The 18,272-nt window shown below is 33.5% G+C and overlaps 3 protein-coding genes across 3 annotated transcripts; 2 read left to right on the forward strand and 1 right to left on the reverse strand.

Annotated features, from left to right (window-relative positions):
* Positions 1–5,746: 5,746 nt before the first annotated feature.
* LOC116339092 lies at positions 5,747–12,709 on the forward strand. Its single transcript, XM_031764748.1, has 5 exons — positions 5,747–6,547; positions 9,766–10,048; positions 11,316–11,406; positions 11,815–11,933; positions 12,056–12,709. The coding sequence occupies exons 2-5, from the start codon at positions 9,913–9,915 to the stop codon at positions 12,199–12,201; spliced, it is 492 nt and encodes a 163-aa protein (XP_031620608.1). The 5' UTR covers positions 5,747–6,547; positions 9,766–9,912; the 3' UTR covers positions 12,202–12,709.
* Positions 12,710–13,848: 1,139 nt separating this feature from the next.
* On the reverse strand, positions 13,849–15,374 carry LOC116339093 (calmodulin-like protein 4). Its single transcript, XM_031764749.1, has 3 exons — positions 15,233–15,374; positions 15,139–15,169; positions 13,849–14,971 (listed from the first exon to the last, which is right to left on the reverse strand). Exons 1-3 carry the CDS (start codon positions 15,233–15,235, stop codon positions 14,556–14,558), a joined length of 450 nt encoding a protein of 149 aa, XP_031620609.1. The 5' UTR covers positions 15,236–15,374; the 3' UTR covers positions 13,849–14,555.
* A 326-nt stretch (positions 15,375–15,700) lies between these two features.
* LOC116339091 lies at positions 15,701–17,714 on the forward strand. The gene is made up of 6 exons (XM_031764747.1): positions 15,701–15,955; positions 16,037–16,270; positions 16,328–16,695; positions 16,757–16,901; positions 16,988–17,195; positions 17,605–17,714. Exons 1-6 carry the CDS (start codon positions 15,925–15,927, stop codon positions 17,696–17,698), a joined length of 1,080 nt encoding a protein of 359 aa, XP_031620607.1. The 5' UTR covers positions 15,701–15,924; the 3' UTR covers positions 17,699–17,714.
* Positions 17,715–18,272: the final 558 nt, after the last annotated feature.

Genomic DNA, 18,272 nt, shown 5'->3' on the forward strand with positions numbered 1-18,272 from the left:
AAAATATAATTTGCATTCTTTTTGAATTATGTTCACTTTTTTTCGATTTTTCTTCTGTAACTGTATGCTTTGAAAATGAGACCGACACAATGTCTGCCACAAAACAATTACAAAGCAATCATAAAAATTACCCGAGTTGTTTCGACAAAAACATTCGAAAAGATTATCACAGACCGATGTCAAAAACCGACCGATGTCAAAAGGATTTTCTTTGCGTGGAGAATTCACTACCGTCTCCACTAGACATTTTAAAGTTATAACTTTCAACCACGTTCAACATTTGCAAAGCGAAAGTTAGGTTAAGTTAGTAATATTATATTTATTTCAGCATAATTTTAATATTTCGGACAACAAAATGAAAAAAAAGAGTTGATAATATTAAAATTCTAAATATTTTATACCTGAAGCGACTTGAAGTTAATTAGTTCAATTTTATTTAAGCCATTTCCAACAAGCTATCTTTAAGGCCAACAATGCCGCATTTGTGATACATTTGTATATTTGTTGAATTTGCTGCATTCATTGAAAGCACAGCATATTTATTCAAAAATGATGCATTTGTTTTCGTGATTTGCCCCTAGGTTTCTGCTTGGCCAATCGACACTATTTATACAAATAAAAATGTAGTTAATTGTCTGTTTGATATGAAAAAAAATATATACTCACTAGCAAAGAGCACAGCGCAAAGGATAAAAAACTGCAAGTTATACATTTCTCACAAAAATAAAACACTACACAAATGTTCGTCTTTATAATTTTTATTTTAATGAAGATCGTAGCTACAATGCGATCGAAATTGAACTGAATAAATTAGCTCAGTTACGCTGTGGCTTATGTACCTAAAATCAAGAATGATTCGTCTCTCCGTGAGAAAAATTGGCGATAAATTAAACACCTTTTGTCTAGAAACAGGTAATAAATCGTTCGCATAGAAGCCTCCTGTGTTGACATTTCTGATCCAAAACAAGGGGCTTATGACTGACTCGAGTCAGTGCTGACTCGTGAAAATTTCATACACGAGTCATTTCATACACAAAGCACACAAAATATATGGCCATAGAGCGAGTCACGAGTCAATCATTAATGTCAATTTCAAATATCATCAACGTTTAATCGAAGACATATAATTTTTCTAGCATCCAAAGGAATCATATTAATTCTATCTGCAATTTCCACTGTTTCAAAGCAATTATTGTTCAAATTTCTTTCTGTTTGATATTAAATTAAAATGTCTTACATCCGTAAGATGAACTTTTCCGCACTGTGATCCACAACATGCATTTATTACGTATCTTTTGCCGTAAATATGAATTCATGAGAAAACTGAATCTGATGTAAGTTTGGCGATACAAATAATTTTTGTTGGACTTTTCAATGCCTGTATGATATTGTAATCATGTGAAAATTTGCAGATGTTATTTTTTTCACAAAAAGCTAACATTCTGAAAGTTTGAAGAAATTTCAATACAATAGAGTGGTACCAGCCATTCAAAATTTTCGTTTTTGAGCAAAAAATCCAAAATTTTGTTCGGGAGGTATCTCTATTATGCATTGAAATCTCTTCAAACCCTCGGAATGTTATTTTAGAGTGAAAAAAATAACCTGTGCAAAGTTTCAGCTCATTACGATATCATACAGGCATGGCTTCCATAAAAAAATCCAATGTTTTTCAAATTTTTGTATGAAAAGTGTGTCGAAATATTATTGTATCGCAAAACTAACGTCATACGGTTTTCTCGTACCCAAAAACCCCCAATACATATTTTTGAGTGTTTAAGAATACATTAAATATCACTTTTGGAAGAAAATTCGCTCAAAATCTAATGGTTTCTATTCCTCGGCACCCCCAATCATCCTTTGAAGTCAGATTTTGAATTACTTTTCTTGTTTGAAAGTTATCGTGTTAACAAATTTTTGCGTACAGGGTACAGGGTACGCACATACATTCGGACATCGAAAAAACGCTAGATTCGTGTTCCCTGGCCCCAAAAACACCCAGAAAACACATTTTTGATGGTTGTTAATTTTTCGACCGATTCCAATACTTTACCTTACACACTAGGTGTGTGCGGAAAAGTAAAAATTGCGAACGAATTATTAGCTGATTTATAGAACTTACGCACTGTGCTGGGTTTTGGGATCGGCAAATTAGAAGCCAATTTCTTCTAAAAATACTCTTCACTCATCATTTTTCATAAAAATGATTGGATGTCTTCACTCTTCCGGCATTAGCACTCAAATTTACATGCGATTGGGCGGTTTCCAGGAAGCATTTTAATAAATACGTAAATCGTGACAAATTCATTTTCTGTTCAATGTTTGATTCACAGTTTTTTTAGTTGATTCATATAATTTGGCATGTTTTGTATAGGTCTCCAATGTCCGGGCAAATATTTGGCGGAATATTTATTTTCATAGCTTGATATAGCTATTATTTCACGATTTTCGATTACATATTCTTCAATTTCAGCGACACTTTCTGTGTTAATAAGAGTTAAACTAGTTCGGAAACCAAATCCCATTTCCCGCAAAAATGTTTGAATAATTTTTGGTATTTCAACACTTCAACATATTTTCTTGTGCCTTTGCAATTAGACAAATCACATTATTAAAAAATGATGATAAAAAAAATAAAATATTTATTTACTATTTCGATGTAATGTTCTGAATAAGAATTTTTCTTTCAACAAATTGTTACGATTTGACATTCGCTTAAAACCTGTCATTGAGACTTTTTACTGACTCGAAAATCATAAGGGGACTCGCAAATCACATATAGACTCTTATTGATTAGTATAATTTACATGAATATGAATACAGTTTTTGTTTTTCTCCATGTCTGAAGGACAGACATAAAAAACGTTGACCATTTGAAAAATCTTAAATCGACGCATTCATAGAAAACATTTGTTCAAATGAAATCTCATGCGAGTATCATGCGAAAAGAATGAAATAATTTGCATTTGCGTCATATTCCTCTGCATTGAAAATTTATAACAGTTGACTTTGATCAAATTCTTTCTTAATTGAAAAAAAAAAAAAAAATCTAGAGCAAAACAGCAAAATTGTATTTAGTGTAAAGTTTACTTTTTTCGTTTTTTTGCTCTTCCCTTTTTTTGCGAGAATCCCTAGCAAATCGAAAGAATTTTTCGCCAAAAACCCTGGAAATCGGAAAAATTTGTTGAGCAAAAAAGGGCCAAAAACCCTTAGCAAATTAAAAGATTCTTTGAAACATTTTGAGGGGTAATACTTCATCAGGGGGAGGGGTAATAGGACACTTCGTGGACCCCTGGTGAGGACGTATGATTTAAGGTGGGTTATCAGGACCTACACCCCTCTGTGCCCATGTATAATTTACACTCTCACTCATATACAACAACAATTATACCGATCCACCAATATCGCTAAAAACAGTAAAGTCACATTGTGAATATGCTTGCTGTGGTAAACCAAAAGTAAAAAAATGTGTTCCTCAAAATCGTCGCCAAATATAAATTATGGTGCTGATTATTTTTCAAATTGCATTATCAAAATAATAATAGTGAGTGAAAATGAATGAACCAGGTTCAATCAATGGTGTAAAAACGTAAAGGAAATTGCTCTCTCAACCGATTGTGATCGCGTGATAGATAAGAAATGAAAGTTTTCTGCTTGATTTTTTCTCTTTGAGTTATGATTGGGCTTGTGTTAAATAATTGCATGCAATTTTACAGCTTAAGTGGAAAATGTAAAACCTATTTGAAAGCTTTGACGATCAGTTATGTGTTTTTTAATGAGAAACATGTTGCTTTTCTGTTGCTTTTTCCTTCTTTCTTCTTCTTAATGTCCTTTATTTTGTTTGTACGCCTCGTAAGTGTTTGAGGTGTATTTAACCGGTATATTGGTAATTGAATGGTCGGAAGTAATAACGATTTTATATTCAACGCTACTTTTTTCCTCAAAGCGTATTTTAAGCGGAATCGTTTGAAAGTCGCATATAATGATTTTTTTCTTGCAACAGTCATATAATATTGTGTGAAATGATGAATTTAAATAGAATTGACTTGTGTACACATTGATTTGATGTACGATTGATACTGTTGCGTCCGCAATGTAAAATCCAATGAAAGAGGCTGTCTCTTTTCGTTTCATTTTCCATTGCAGCATTAACTGTCGCATGCCTATATAAATATAGAAAACAATGCAGTGCCACACGGGGTATATTTTCATTGGAATCATTTGTATTCGCTCTAGCAAGTGCTTGTGGTGTGTTTGCGCGACAGAGCCAAATTGATGTTGTAAATATGCCGAGATAGATTGTGCGTCGACGCGTCGCGATGCCATGAATTTTTTTTGTGTCTCTCTATGTGCTGACGGTGAAGCACACAATCAGTTGTGTCACTATTCTAAACGTAGACATATCGCACGAAATACACGACGAATAAAAAAAAACCGCAACATACATCACAAATTTATAATCTTTTCTTTTCATTCATTTAATTCGAACAATTGTTATCGAAAAAACATTTTTTCGTAAATTGATTGAACGTTGTTGGTTTTGTTGAATTTGTTTTTGGTTGTCAACTTGAATCGAATAAGTCAAAAATATCATCATTAATAATAACAACAACAAAAAACTTTTCCGACTAACAGCCCGAGAGCAAAACATTTCATTTCGTTTCATAAATCATTTGTTTTTATTTGCAATTGGAATTAAAGTATAATTCTATGATACTTTTCTATATGTGATAATAATCGTTCTTTTTTCTTATTCGAATTAAAAAATCGGCAATACATACAGCCAAATAAAAAAGTGCATAGTCGCGTGGTGGTGGTGTGTGCATTGTTCGCTTGTTTTCATGGTGACCACGCTACTATTGTTTGCGAAGGGGAATTCCTAAATTCAGCCACGAATTTGGTGGTGTTGTTATTTTATTGTTGTTGATGTTGTTGTCGTTATCGACGTCGTCGTTTCGTTATTACTATTTATACCATTTTTTTGTTCGTTGTTGTCTTCATTTCGTTGCTCATAAATGAGCAATAAATGAAATTCGTTTTATAATACGCGTTGGTTGCATTTAAACCGCCTCGATTTTCCTTCCGCAATTGAAATTCGCAATTGCTTGTTGTAATCGTGTAAACAGAGCGCCAACCAGCGATGAGACTACTTCATTGTATAGATGTGGTGTGTGTGTGCTTGCTTACTTGTGTGAATTGAATATGCAGAGCGGCATGTAAAGCCAATCGGCACAATTAAATAGAGGATTCGAGAAAACTATATAGTTCATTTGCATACTTCAATAAAAAACGGTGCGGTTATCACAAAACACACGCACACACACACACACGTATTCAATTGAAGCGGCGAATTATTGTTCTCATATTTGTGGCTGTTGTGCATTTAGTCGTTGTTGGTTGGTTTTTTTTATTCGGCTGGCGGTTACTGGCAGTGGTTCTCCCTGACATACACAGCACAAATTTCTGGCTGCCCGAACATTTGACCCAATAGGCAAGTAATTTTAAACGGATCAAACTATAAATAGAAAATATTCTCACATTTTTTTATTCAATTGTAATGTATAATTCAGTTTATTTTCATTTTATGTTTATTCACACTCATTTTGTGGCATTTTGTACCACTCAAATGGTATAAAATACATAGAATTCACTTAATATTTCTCTTTATGACTTTGTATATATGCTCAGTTTTAAATGGGTAAAACTTTTTTCAGTTTGTAAATAAATTTTTAACACACTTCCGAGAGGGAGGAGGAAAGGCTCGTTTGCAATCGGTGAATTTTTTTATTAGAACAATGTAATGAAAGCAGAAATGCACAGTAATCTTATTTTAGAATTCCAGACGAACATAGATTTCTAAATAGAAAGCGACGAAAAAAGAGAGAAAATCTCCGCATTTTCTCGGTGCATATATGTGTATGTAGCAGTAAAAAAAGCCTCATAAATCATGAGCCAAAAGTAAGATTTCGATAGAACCACGATATGTATACGATATTGGTCGATGCATAAGCGTGCTCGGAGTGTTAAACAAAAAGAAGAAAGCACATGCGAATAATGCAAGAGATGTGTTGAAAATGAAAAGCGCACAATAACAACGGCACAAGAAGACCTAGCGAAAAGACGAAAAAGAAAAAAAAATATGTGTAAACTTAGCATAATGCGGCATTTTCATAACAACACACAGTCATACACACACATATATGTATATCGATGGTTCATTCATTTACTGGAAAATCAGTACTTTGTTAGCAGCGTTTGTAACCAATTCACAAAAAAACTGGTCTATTTTATAAAGTTGTGCACGGTGTCTTGTGTCGGTCGCTTATTCCTTGTTCGTGCCTCTCAATGAGCAAGCAATACCGGAAACATTTTAGTGGTTTCCTGATAAAAACCACAATATTTCTTTTTCTTTCACGGAATTTCACATGAAATATTGATCACCTTTTTTTCTACATTCGCGTTGATTAATCACAGCCAGAATTGGTACATTTTGACAAGGCTGTAAATTGATCGCCGACAAACTGGTGTAACTGGCTATTGATTATATCAGGTATTCCTTTTCATATTAAGCCGAAACAATCTTATGAAATTCTATCCTGTTTATACCTTGTAGACGATATTTTCTTCAGAAAAAAAAAAAATAGAGAAGAAAATCACTTTACACGAGTCCAGTTACTGCTAAAGGTTCAATGAACGCTATTCAATGGTTGTTTTTTCCACTCTTTATCTCCAAGCATTAAGCAATTCGTGTTTTTTTTTTTTGTGAGTGTGCATGTATACTTTCACCCTATCCCCTATACTTCAGGCAAGAAATTCTACAATGAACCACTTACATGTTCATTTGATGTTCGGAAATTTCTTTTCTGCTTCATTCCCCATTACATGATGTGCTGAATTGCAGTTAGCTGGCCACACAATGAAACACATACACATGGCACTCTATCAAATGAGACGTCTCCAATCAAGTGACACTGAAGAAGATAAAAATGGAACAACAAGAAATGAAGAAGAAGTAAAAAAATACGTTGAACGAACGACACACCAGAACAAAATAATCAAAATGATATATACTGTATGCAAATCTCATTACTATCCATTTGCTTCTCTGAGGGTAATCATTGTCAACGACAAAATAACGATAGTGGAGGCTGATGATGTTGCCAGCGATAACAGCCATAAGACATTGGGTATCGGGTATTCGTGTGATTTAATCACAAATGATTGCACTGTCGCGCCTCTCGCAATTTTAATTTTCATGCAATTTTCATTTGGTTTGGTTCCCGAAGGTGGTACGAGTGTAATCTCTGCCATCTGCATATTTTCACATTGTTATAATCAATATCATTCACACAGTCATTTGGGGATCGTTTGCTTCTCTATTTTACATAATTTTCACATCTTAAGATTATGCGCGCTCGTGCATCTAATGAAAATATTCAAACCATAAATTAAACAGTATATATATTTCTGTCATTGAATAAGAATTTAATAAACTGCCATCAGCGAATTCAGTGTTTTTGCCGCCACCACCACCACCACCGGCAGAATATGGGTGGAATGAATGCAAAATTTATCGAACTGAATGGGCGGGTGAATATAAAGGAATTGGCTGATTGCCGTTCGCTCATTCATTTGTTCGTTCAGCGATGAATCTGTGTGATCTTACCAATGCGGCGACACATTGCTGATGCTTTCACAATGGATGAATAAAAGATTTAATTATAACATCCATAGGCATATCACAAACACACACACACAAACTCATACACCGCCGAATACACGATAAATTAGATTAAGTGCGGTGACGTGAGCCGAGCAGCAAGTGTTGAATGTGCGATAATAATTTTCGAGTATTAAAATTGTATATCGTTGCAATGATTGATAACAAAATGAATTCGGAATTGTGCAAGGCTGGAGGCGGCATGAGATGCACACCACAATGGAATTTAAAATATTTTATCACACATCGTTTCCGTTTTACTCGCGAATTGAAAAGTGGCGTATTCAAATAATAAAAAATATAGATATATATAGAAGAACAATCCCGAACATCCATTTGGTATGGCTTAACCGAAGAAACACAGAGAATGGATTTATGGAAAGATGTGTAAAGATATTGTACCCGATACAATTGTGTGCATGTATTTGCATTTGATAAAGTTTCGTGCGTGCGAATACAGTGAATGAACATTTGCATTTGAATCAATGCATACTGATTTAAAATATTTTAGTCTTGTATATAGGATATCGTAAAATTCAATTTCTGGTTAAAAAGTTTGACCAAAAATCCAATGCAAACAAAGAGAACGAAAGACAGACATTGTCCTGAATGGCGTTTTTTCTTTGTCGTCGTCGTTGTCCTCCTGGTGGTGTTGTTGAAAAAGAAAAATCGAAATTCGGAAAAATGAATTGAATGAAACTATGTAAGATGTAATAAAATCGACTTCCCTTTTTTCAATGAAGCTCCAAAAAGGGTTCATTGCAATGGATAATATATAGGACCCATCGAATGATTCAATTTATTGTACATTATAGTGTACGGATATTGGTTTGACGTATAATGAAAGCAATTTTAGAGTGAAACCACAAATCAGGTCAGCAGACGATATAGAGTGGTTAGCCATTTCGACAAATTAGCAAATTGAATTTGATGCTTCTAGAAGATGCAACCGTACGTTGGCAACTTTGGTCGTTCATGGTGCACGGACATTTCTTCGGTATCGAAAAACGTCAAAACATTGTCACATGGGTGTACATTGAACTGTGTGAGGGTCATCGTCATGACTGCAAACAACAGTATTGAATGCGTTAAAAGCTAATCTGGTTCGTAAATGTTAAAATGGATATTTGTTGAAGAGAAAACCGAACAGAGAAAAAAAAACTGTGAACTATACTATTGTACAATTGTATATACCATTCGTTTGTTACTCAATAAACCCGTAATCATAAAAAGATTGCCTGTTGGATTCGATCCAAGAAATTGTAACATGTTACGGCTTTTGTTCGCCTCTCTTTTGAATTTCTACTTGTTTTTGGCTGAATTTTCCAAACTCCGAACATCGACTCCATGCGATGTTCATTTCTATTGGACACGTCCAACAAATATGCTCCCATGAGATGATGTTCACCATTGAATGCGCTCCAAAAAAGATATGGATAGTTGCACCAAAATTTAAATTAGGCTTTACGCTATGTACTCGCCCTTTCTCACTTCCTTTCTTTTGACATATGTGTGTGTGCATGTACAGTGCATGCGATTGCTGTAATCAACGCTCGGTGTTATTTTCATCGTGATTCTCCATACGGTAGCAATAAAATGCACTTTATGTTCAGTAAATTATGATGCGAATATGCCAAATGAATTTATGGCCCATACACACACACACACACAATTCATTTTTCTTTGGCATTCGAGTGTGATGTGCCATTGTTAGATCAAATTAATATGTAATAAAAATGAATGCTAATTTGTCGCGCTATGGTCACTTTGTCATTAGTGAAGTGAATTGGTAATGTCAATAAATGATTGATTTGGATGACGACAAATGGTTCAATGACAACAGTGGGACGCCAATTGTTTATGAGCGACGCCGATGATGTTGATGCATTCGAAAAATGTGCGCGTTTTTTTCCTTCTTCTTCTTTTTCGAAATAAATAAAGAGGCCATATGATGATATCATGTTGTCACATCTACCAATGTGTTTAGTAGTGTATATAGTCCATCAATCAATATTTATTCATTGTCATTTTCTGTTGTTTAATTTTAGGCAAACACATCAACGATTTTTGTTTGTTCGGCTACTGATTGGCGACAATAAACTCATAATAGTCAAGCTAATGCGGCATTAGCAACACGAAAACATAATTCTATCCGATCACGAAGCGAGGCACGAAACAGCACACATTTTGACATAATGGAACGTAAATTGTTATATGCCTTTCGAGGATGGATCGCATTCGTGGCATTCATGGATTTGGGCACAGCATTTCGTAGTTATATCGAAAAACGCAGCTTTTTGGGCGATCCATCCGACTCACAATATATTGCTGGTAAGTTTTAAATTACAGGAAAAATAAATTATTCATTTCTTCACCGTTTTATCATTTGTTAGAGTTCGTTTTTATCGATTGCAACTGCCAATCCTTCAATTGGTGCAACCCATTTTATTTATTCAAAAAAATAATGCCCAAATGTTTTCCCATATGAATTCATTACGCTCGTTCATTTGTTCAATGTTCGATTACCATTTGAATGTCATAAGTCGCCGGAATTTGTCAGAAGTCGAACATATATCATGAGGAAAAAAGAAATATGGTATTCCGCATTCATTGTCAATGTTGCAGTTCAACTAGTTCGTTTGTGCTAGACTTTTATATTGAAATATGAGTGCCAAATTTATTTCCATTCTCAATTTTCCCATCACATTTATTTTCGCGCTGGAACTACAGTATTTATCCACAAGACTTGTGCCCAGCCGGTGTGTGTTTTTTTCACGTTTGTTTGTCGAACATCCACATACATATAAAAATGTTCACGTCGAATGCAATTTAAAATCATGTTGAACTTGTTAAAACTAATGCATAAGTGCATTATGGAAAACTTTGTGCAATCATCAACGCCGTTTTTCCCATCATACACGCTAATATACTACATTCATGTTACATATTTGCAGTGCCACAAACTCGGATGATATTATCGGTCAAAAGTTTAATTGAGAGAAAGTGAGTGGGAGAGGGAGAGATAATCAAAGTTCAAATTAGATTTATGCAGCAGTGTTTGCTTGGTAAAAAAAAGGAGGCGGTCACACAATATGCTTCAGATTTAGTTCACATTCTTTTCATGGTGCTGGAAGCCGAAATAAAGTGGAATTTTTTTATTTGGAAAATTTGATAACAAAATGTGAACTGAAAATGCAACATTATCATAATTTTTATAACAATATCACATTATACAGCTCGATGGAATTATTTTCATTTCCCACATTTTCGAAATTGGGCAAAAAAAAAATGTGCCACCCGATATAATAAAGACTTTATATATACATTGTTATTTGCGATCGCATCCAACTTTATTGGCAGTTTACAATTTTTGCTTCCGGTCAACGCCAGTGTTAACGAGTTTGTTTTTTTTCCTCTCGAAGGAAACCCATTTATAGAATCATTTTCATGTATGTCAATAAAATACCATATGTACGACGTGAATTTACGACTTTTTCATGCTTTCCAAAGAATTTTCGCCACACTTTTGTGTTGATGCGAGACAATCGCAGTGTATAAACAAATGATAATAACGATTTTTTGTTTCTCTTTTTCACAGGTGACTACACAATATCACGCATAATCGGAATGTACTGCATTTTAAAAGCGTTTGCCTTAGTTCATTGTACATTATACATCCACTACAAGCCGTAAGTGTTTCTTAAAAATAATGATGTCCGTTTGGTCATGTAAATGTTCGCGACACACACATACGGCCGCTCGAAACCGAATCGAATCCATGATACAATTTCAATAAAGATAATGTTCCTGAAAATGGATTCGAATTAAAAGTCAACAGGAAATTGTACCCGTTTACCATCCGTGTTTCGCATACATTGACACATGTCACATCGATTTGTTTGTTTCATTAATTTTATTTTATATTTACATGCTATCTTGTTTGTAAGGATTGTTTGCTCTTTTATATTTATAAATGAATGTGGTTCTGTTCTCTTTTTTTCTTTCTCTTCTTTTGCATTTGATTTGCATGTTGACGCTTCGGGGGAAAATTGATATCGATGGTGTTACAATTCATATTTGCATATATCATGATACAGCGTTGTGAGTATGGGAGGTTGTTCATTAGCACTTACAATGGTTTTGTACTTAACGGAAGCGTTGTATTTCCGATCGAGCACATTAACATTTTACGTAATATTCCCATGTGTACTTAATTGTAAGTTTTTATTGTCTTTTTGCATTTGCACGCAATCATATTGAGGAAAGGAGGCCATACAAATAAAAAAATGTTTGAAAAATGAATATTTTCCCATTTATCTCCTTTTTTCTCTCTCATAGCAATCACATTGATTGGCCTTATTTATATACCAAAGCGTTTGCGTTTATGGGATCCACATAATATTGATGGTGATGATGAAAATTCGCAATTATTAAGACAAATGGGCGGATTTAAGAAGCGTCGAGTGCCGAAAAAGATGCCCTAAACTGATTTGGTGATGACGGATACACTTTTCGAAACACAACGAGAACACTCATTCATATTCACAGGCACATCGGACAACATTCGTATGGTATACACATGAACGAGACAAGCAAGACGGAATCCGAGAGAGGTCCATTTAAAAAAAAACTCCATTTCTTCACGCGAAACGCTTAACGAAATTCCAAAAACCATAAACACTCTCATATAACGAATAACATTTTGATGCTTACGCTAATCAACATAGTATCACACTTACAAAGCCAATTCAATTATCCATTTCATCGATAAAAAAAAAAGATATAATTGTTTTTTCTACATAGACAAACAGCAACAAGAACTCGTAGTTTTTCATAAAAAATAGACCATTTTTAGAAAATAAAGATAGCTAGCGTTTTTTTTTCTTGATCGCAGTGATATTTGCGTAGTCAATATCAACAACAGGTGCAAGATAATATAATCATAGATGATGACGTAAAAAAATTTAGGGGGGGGGGGGGGAAGGCAAAAAAAGAGGGGTCCTGACGAGGTCACCAATTTGTACGAAAAAAGGATAAAATCGTTTTTTTTTGGGAGTCACTTTTTGAGGTGAAAATCCCTAGCAAATCGGAAGAATTTTCTCGGCCAAAAAAAGTGAAGAGCAAAAAAAAGGTCCTCATTTCCAAAATTGTTAAGGGTTCCTAAAAATAATTTGGGGGTCATCCGACCCCTAGGAACCCTCGTCATCACCTATGAATATAATAGTGCGGTAGCCGAAGACAATAGGATTTTTTTCACGGTGCCTAGTAAAACATAGAGGTGGTCGTGGTTTTTTCCCCCGTATTTTCTTTGTATTTACAATATTAGAGCATTGTAACTTTATATCTTACAATATATTAGTAATAATATGATAAACAGAAAAACTGAAGCGAAGCACCAACATAAAATCAATTTTGATTCATTGAACAACCATAATTAAAGCTTTCGATACACTTACATATGGTCCAGAAAATATGCACAAGTATTTAAAAATCAATTCTATATCCGACATAAAAAAAAACGAGAGAGAAAAAACTAAAATATAAATATCGTTCCGAGATCCCCTTTTTCCACGTACAAATACTTAACGCCTTGCCAATTATCGTGAAAAGCATCATTTTTATATCTCAATTACACATTCACACTGATGCAAATGGAGTTAAACCGATTTAAATAATCAGTTGAAATAGAAGTTTACACCGAATATTAGAGTGATTTGGTTTGTTTTTTCATGGTTTCACCAGTCGCGCCAAATCAGCATATATTTTCTTTGAATTAGATGGAAATTATGCGGTTTCCATAATAAAAAAACAAGTAATTTGTAGATATTTTTTTTAAAAGAAAAAAAAAACACGTAGACATTTATATCGTTTTATTTTTTTGTTTGTGAAAATATATTTGATTATGTAATTCGAATATTTATTTAATGTTCGATGTTTGATCAGAGACATAGATGACAATACTTTCAGACAGCGAAAAATTTTACGAGAAATATAAAATCATTTTTTTTTTCAAAGCGGAAAAAAGCGATGAATGGCTCCGTTGATTCAATTCGCCAATCATTTTAAATCGAAAATGTGAGATTACTTCTTTTGATAATTCGATTATTTTCTCTTAAAAAAAATCAAACAAATTTCATTTTGTAATTTAGTTCTTTATTCATCATTGAGCCAAGCTCCACATAAAATTTCGTCTTTTTTAAGAAAAAAAAAATACATGCAAAAACCAAGTCAATTTTTTTCTATCTCAAATGGCTCTAAAATCGATTGCTCATTACTTCAAATCTAAAGCTATCTTTCATAATAAAATAGATGGTAATAATTTTGAATAGTTTATATAAAAAAAATCATTGCATGAAAACCGGATTTTTCATTCTCTTTGAAAAATATTAAGTACTTAGTACATTTAAAAACAAAACGGAATATATTTAATCACAAAAGAGCGAAAGAAATTGAAAGTAAGAAAACTAGACATTTTTACGCAACACAAAAAATATAATTATAACCATCTATTTAGAATTAACTATTTGATATTATTATCAGGCAGTAACTCATTAAAAAGAACCAGAACTCTTCTAAGGCAAAACTCAAATCAGTTGAAATTCACCGTAGCAAAAAAAAAATATGATCAAATATACTGCGATTGTAGATCATACTAAATGATTCTAATTATAAGAATTGAATAAATCAAACACACACTCCCACTCACACACATCTTCAGACTGAATAAAAAAAAACAAATGCATACTAAATTGAATAAAGGCGATTTAAAATCATACTGTCCATTCTAGATAATACAGAAATGTATTGATTCATTTCACACACACACACACATATGTTTTCAGTAGTAATCGGGCACTGGGGCGCATGCAATTTTAACAAAATCACTATAATGCACCGAACCATTATTTTGAACATTTGCCTCACGGAAAATATTATCAATTTCACGGATCGATAAACCTTCGCCCCAATTTTGCAACAAGTGTCGTAATTGTTTCGCTGGTATGGTTCCTTTATTATCCAAATCGGCCGCTTTGAATGCATCGATCACTTCATCCGGTAGATTTTCCACCTTTGAATGTTGATGCATTACATCGAGGAAATCGGCAAAACTCATTCGGCCATTTTTCTTGCGTAAGTATCGTGTTAGTTCCTTAATTGTTGGCGATAAGCCAAGCGAACGCATTATAACCGTTAATTCATCGAGTGTGGTTATTTGACCGGAACGAGCGAACAGATAAAAGCACTCACGAAACTCTGAAAATTAAACACACACACAAAAGTAGGTAATTTAGTTCAGTTTGAGTATGAGCAGCAATGAAGAAATCTTGAAGTAGAAGAAAGCCAACGAAATCAGGTCACTGCTTATGTCACCTATTTTCTAATTTATTCATTGCTTTTGTTCCAAAGACAATACCACTTACCATCGATGTCTTGTTCTTTGAAATAACGAGCCTGAAATGGATCAATATTTAAATGTAAAATAATTGTGGTTTATAATTTAATTACGGATCTTACCATTGCTGATCTCTTTTTTTCTTCGATAGAGTGATGAACACACCAAACAAACAAAAGTTCCAATTAAAATCGGATGAATTCAATGAAACCAATTTGCACAACAATACACACTTGTTGATGAACTATCAAGCGAAAACACAAATACCATTTCATAAACAGAAACCAAGTTCTCGATCATAATATTAATACACCGGTGTTGGTAGCACTGTATAATACAGATTCAAATGTCATTGAATAAACTTTTCAATTTTTAATGATGGATGATAAATATCTTTCTTATTGTTTTAGACACACTAAAAAAATGGTAATCCAAATGGAATTTATCGTGTTGATTCAATTAAATATTATTTTTTTCGTATTTTTGTTCACATTTAAAATGAAATTCAAACTTAATTCGATCAATTGGATGTGGCGACATCTGTGGGTATTTGAAAATAAAAACCACGATTTCGCTTGTCAATGTATCTGCACCATTGTTTTTAGTTTCGTGAGTCTCGTTGCAAACAACATTTTGTACGAATAGTTTATGTGTTCATTTCTTAAATAACAAAGCAAATGTTTATTTTGTACAAATTGGCGTCGTTTATCGATTAATTGTTGAACGTTTTCACAAAATTAGTTCGAAATCGTAAGGATTTGTTGCAATCTTTTTCTATTTAATTCTACAACAAAAAAAAACATACACAACAAAGATGTTTTCGGGTCTCGATAATTTTCTCAACGGTAAGAAACAGAATAACAAAGAAAGCATTGTTTTTCCACAACAATCGTTGATTTCTTTTTTTTTTTTAATTTTATTCAAAGGTAATAATAACTTAAATTTGAATGATATGCCGGACACGTCATTACAATCAAGCGTAAATGATAGCTTTGATCTTGATATGTCTGATTTGGTAGCCGAGAAAAAATCACAAAAAAATGGTAAAAACCCCAAAATGGGCGGCGATGACGATGACAGTGATTCAGATTCAAATGGGGTATCGTTTGTGCCAGTTAAAGGTCAAAAGTTGGCAGCAAGACGACTTAAAAAGATTGGTGGTATGTAATGCGTTTTAAAATGTATATATAATTTTAAAATGTATGATTTTTATTTAGACACACTAAACAGTAAAATGGTCCAGACCAAACGAGTCCAAGTACAAAAAGAAAGACTGGCATCGAAAAAGAAATCGCCGAAAAAACGAACAACCAGAGGTCGTCGACAACGACGTATCGTTGATTCAGATTTATCCGATTTGGATTCAGAAGATTCCGATGAACCGGCTACCTCAAATGGTCCAACACGTCGACCATACAATCCAAATTTAATTGTTCTTGATTGCGATGACGAATTTATTGGTGGACCAGCTGTAAATGTAACACGAAATTTAGCAACCGCATCAGTTGTTTCGGTCGAAGAAAGTATGGATTTGAAGGTTAGCGTACGAATCAATGGTAAAATTGAGCACTTTTTCATGAATAAGGTATGTTCAATCGATTTTTCATTCACAACCATGATATTGACATTTGAAAATTGCTTTACAGTTCCAAAAGTTTTCTGTATTAATCGGTCAAATTTGCGATAAAAAGAAAGTACCATCCGATCATGTTAGATTGATGTTCAAAGAAAACACCGTTTATGAATCGGACACACCGCAAGCAATTAATTATGTTCAAGGCTTAGTTCTGCGTATGTATTTTTTTTTATTGGGAACTTCATAAACGAATACACAATGTTTATATTTTTGCGGTTTTTTTTTTTTTTAATTTGTATAGAGGCACACATCACCGATATGGCGTCCAAAAGCAAGACAACTGCTAAATCATTAGCAAATGCAAACGCGGGTAAAATGGAAATTAAAATCCAGAGCGCAGGTCGAAAACGACCGTTTATCACATACATTGGTTCAACCGATCAGCTGATTACACTTGCATTTGCATGCGCCGAAGAATTTAAGTGTGATGTAAATAAAGTTCTCATCGAGTAAGTGTTGTATTTGTGTTTACTTGAGTGGAAAAATCAAACAACGAGCATGGTGAAATTCAGTTCAATCTATTGAAAACGTTCTACTCAGAAACCTGTAATTCCGACCAAACTCATGTGGAAAAAGTTCAATTTTCAATGAAAAGAAAATGTAAGCAAGAAGTGATTATAGTCTATACTTTAACAGAAATATAGGTAGATTCGAGAGGAGTCTGTCATATGGTATAGCAGACAGACGTCCATCATAGTCATTCGATTTATTCACAATTCCTATTTTTTAAACAAATCTATGACATTTTTTCAATATTGAAATGTTTCCGCCATGTCTCGATTTTTCACCAAGAACATTTTAAATGAACTCACAAAAAAATTGGATAAACTGTAACAATCAATGTGTTTATCATTACAGATTCGATGGTGAATTCATAAATTTCAAAGAAACAGCTGACGATTTGGGGCTTGAAGGTGGTGAAGTTTTCGATTTTTATGAGAAAAAAAAATAAATCAACATCGAGTGAATTGTTGTTGTATAATTTATAAACATGAATTTCATGCACTTTCCATTCATCATCTCATTTCAACATCATCAAAAAGTAAAAAAAAAGAAGAAAGAAGAACAAAAATCGATAGAAGTAGCTCAGTAAATAAAGGCTTGAAAAATCCCTGTCTGAGCCCTGTCTAGCTAATTTGATATTATCTATTGATGGACGCTATTTTTAATAACCAATTCTCTTTCTAAAAACGGATTAAAAAAATTCATATTTCAAATAGTGTACAAAAAAATGAACAAAATAGGATAAATATATAAAATGGAAAGAATTGATATGAAAATGACTGTTTCATTCATGGATGATATTTAAATGAAAAGAAGACAAGGAATCTGTATTCATCAGTAAGGACAAGGCTGAAACATTTCATCACTTCGGAATGTGTCTTGAAAGTGAATGGCTTTCATCATTTTAATTGAAACAACCGCCTATCCTTTTCTCTGTTTGTATGGCATTCTCACTTATATGACACACAGAGGGGGGTGGATGAGGCGAAGAAGAGAAAATAAAGTTAAAAACGACTAACAAA

This window comes from Contarinia nasturtii, unplaced genomic scaffold (genome assembly GCF_009176525.2).
Source record: "Contarinia nasturtii isolate CC-2019 unplaced genomic scaffold, AAFC_CNas_1.1 Cnas_scaffold_493, whole genome shotgun sequence".
Classification (NCBI taxonomy): Eukaryota; Metazoa; Arthropoda; class Insecta; order Diptera; family Cecidomyiidae; genus Contarinia; species Contarinia nasturtii.

Coding starts and splice junctions, on each gene's coding strand:
- LOC116339091 (XM_031764747.1), top strand. CDS start 15,925: ATGTTTTCGGGTCTCGATAATTTTCTCAACG. Junction 16,271..16,327: donor ACGACTTAAAAAGATTGGTG/GTATGTAATGCG, acceptor ATTTTTATTTAG/ACACACTAAACAGTAAAATG. Junction 16,696..16,756: donor AGCACTTTTTCATGAATAAG/GTATGTTCAATC, acceptor ATTGCTTTACAG/TTCCAAAAGTTTTCTGTATT.
- LOC116339093 (XM_031764749.1), bottom strand. Junction 14,972..15,138: donor CAAAGAACAAGACATCGATG/GTAAGTGGTATT, acceptor TTTAATTTTCAG/AGTTTCGTGAGTGCTTTTAT.
- LOC116339092 (XM_031764748.1), top strand. CDS start 9,913: ATGGAACGTAAATTGTTATATGCCTTTCGAGGATGGATCGCATTCGTG. Junction 11,407..11,814: donor TTATACATCCACTACAAGCC/GTAAGTGTTTCT, acceptor ATCATGATACAG/CGTTGTGAGTATGGGAGGTT. Junction 11,934..12,055: donor ATTCCCATGTGTACTTAATT/GTAAGTTTTTAT, acceptor TCTCTCTCATAG/CAATCACATTGATTGGCCTT.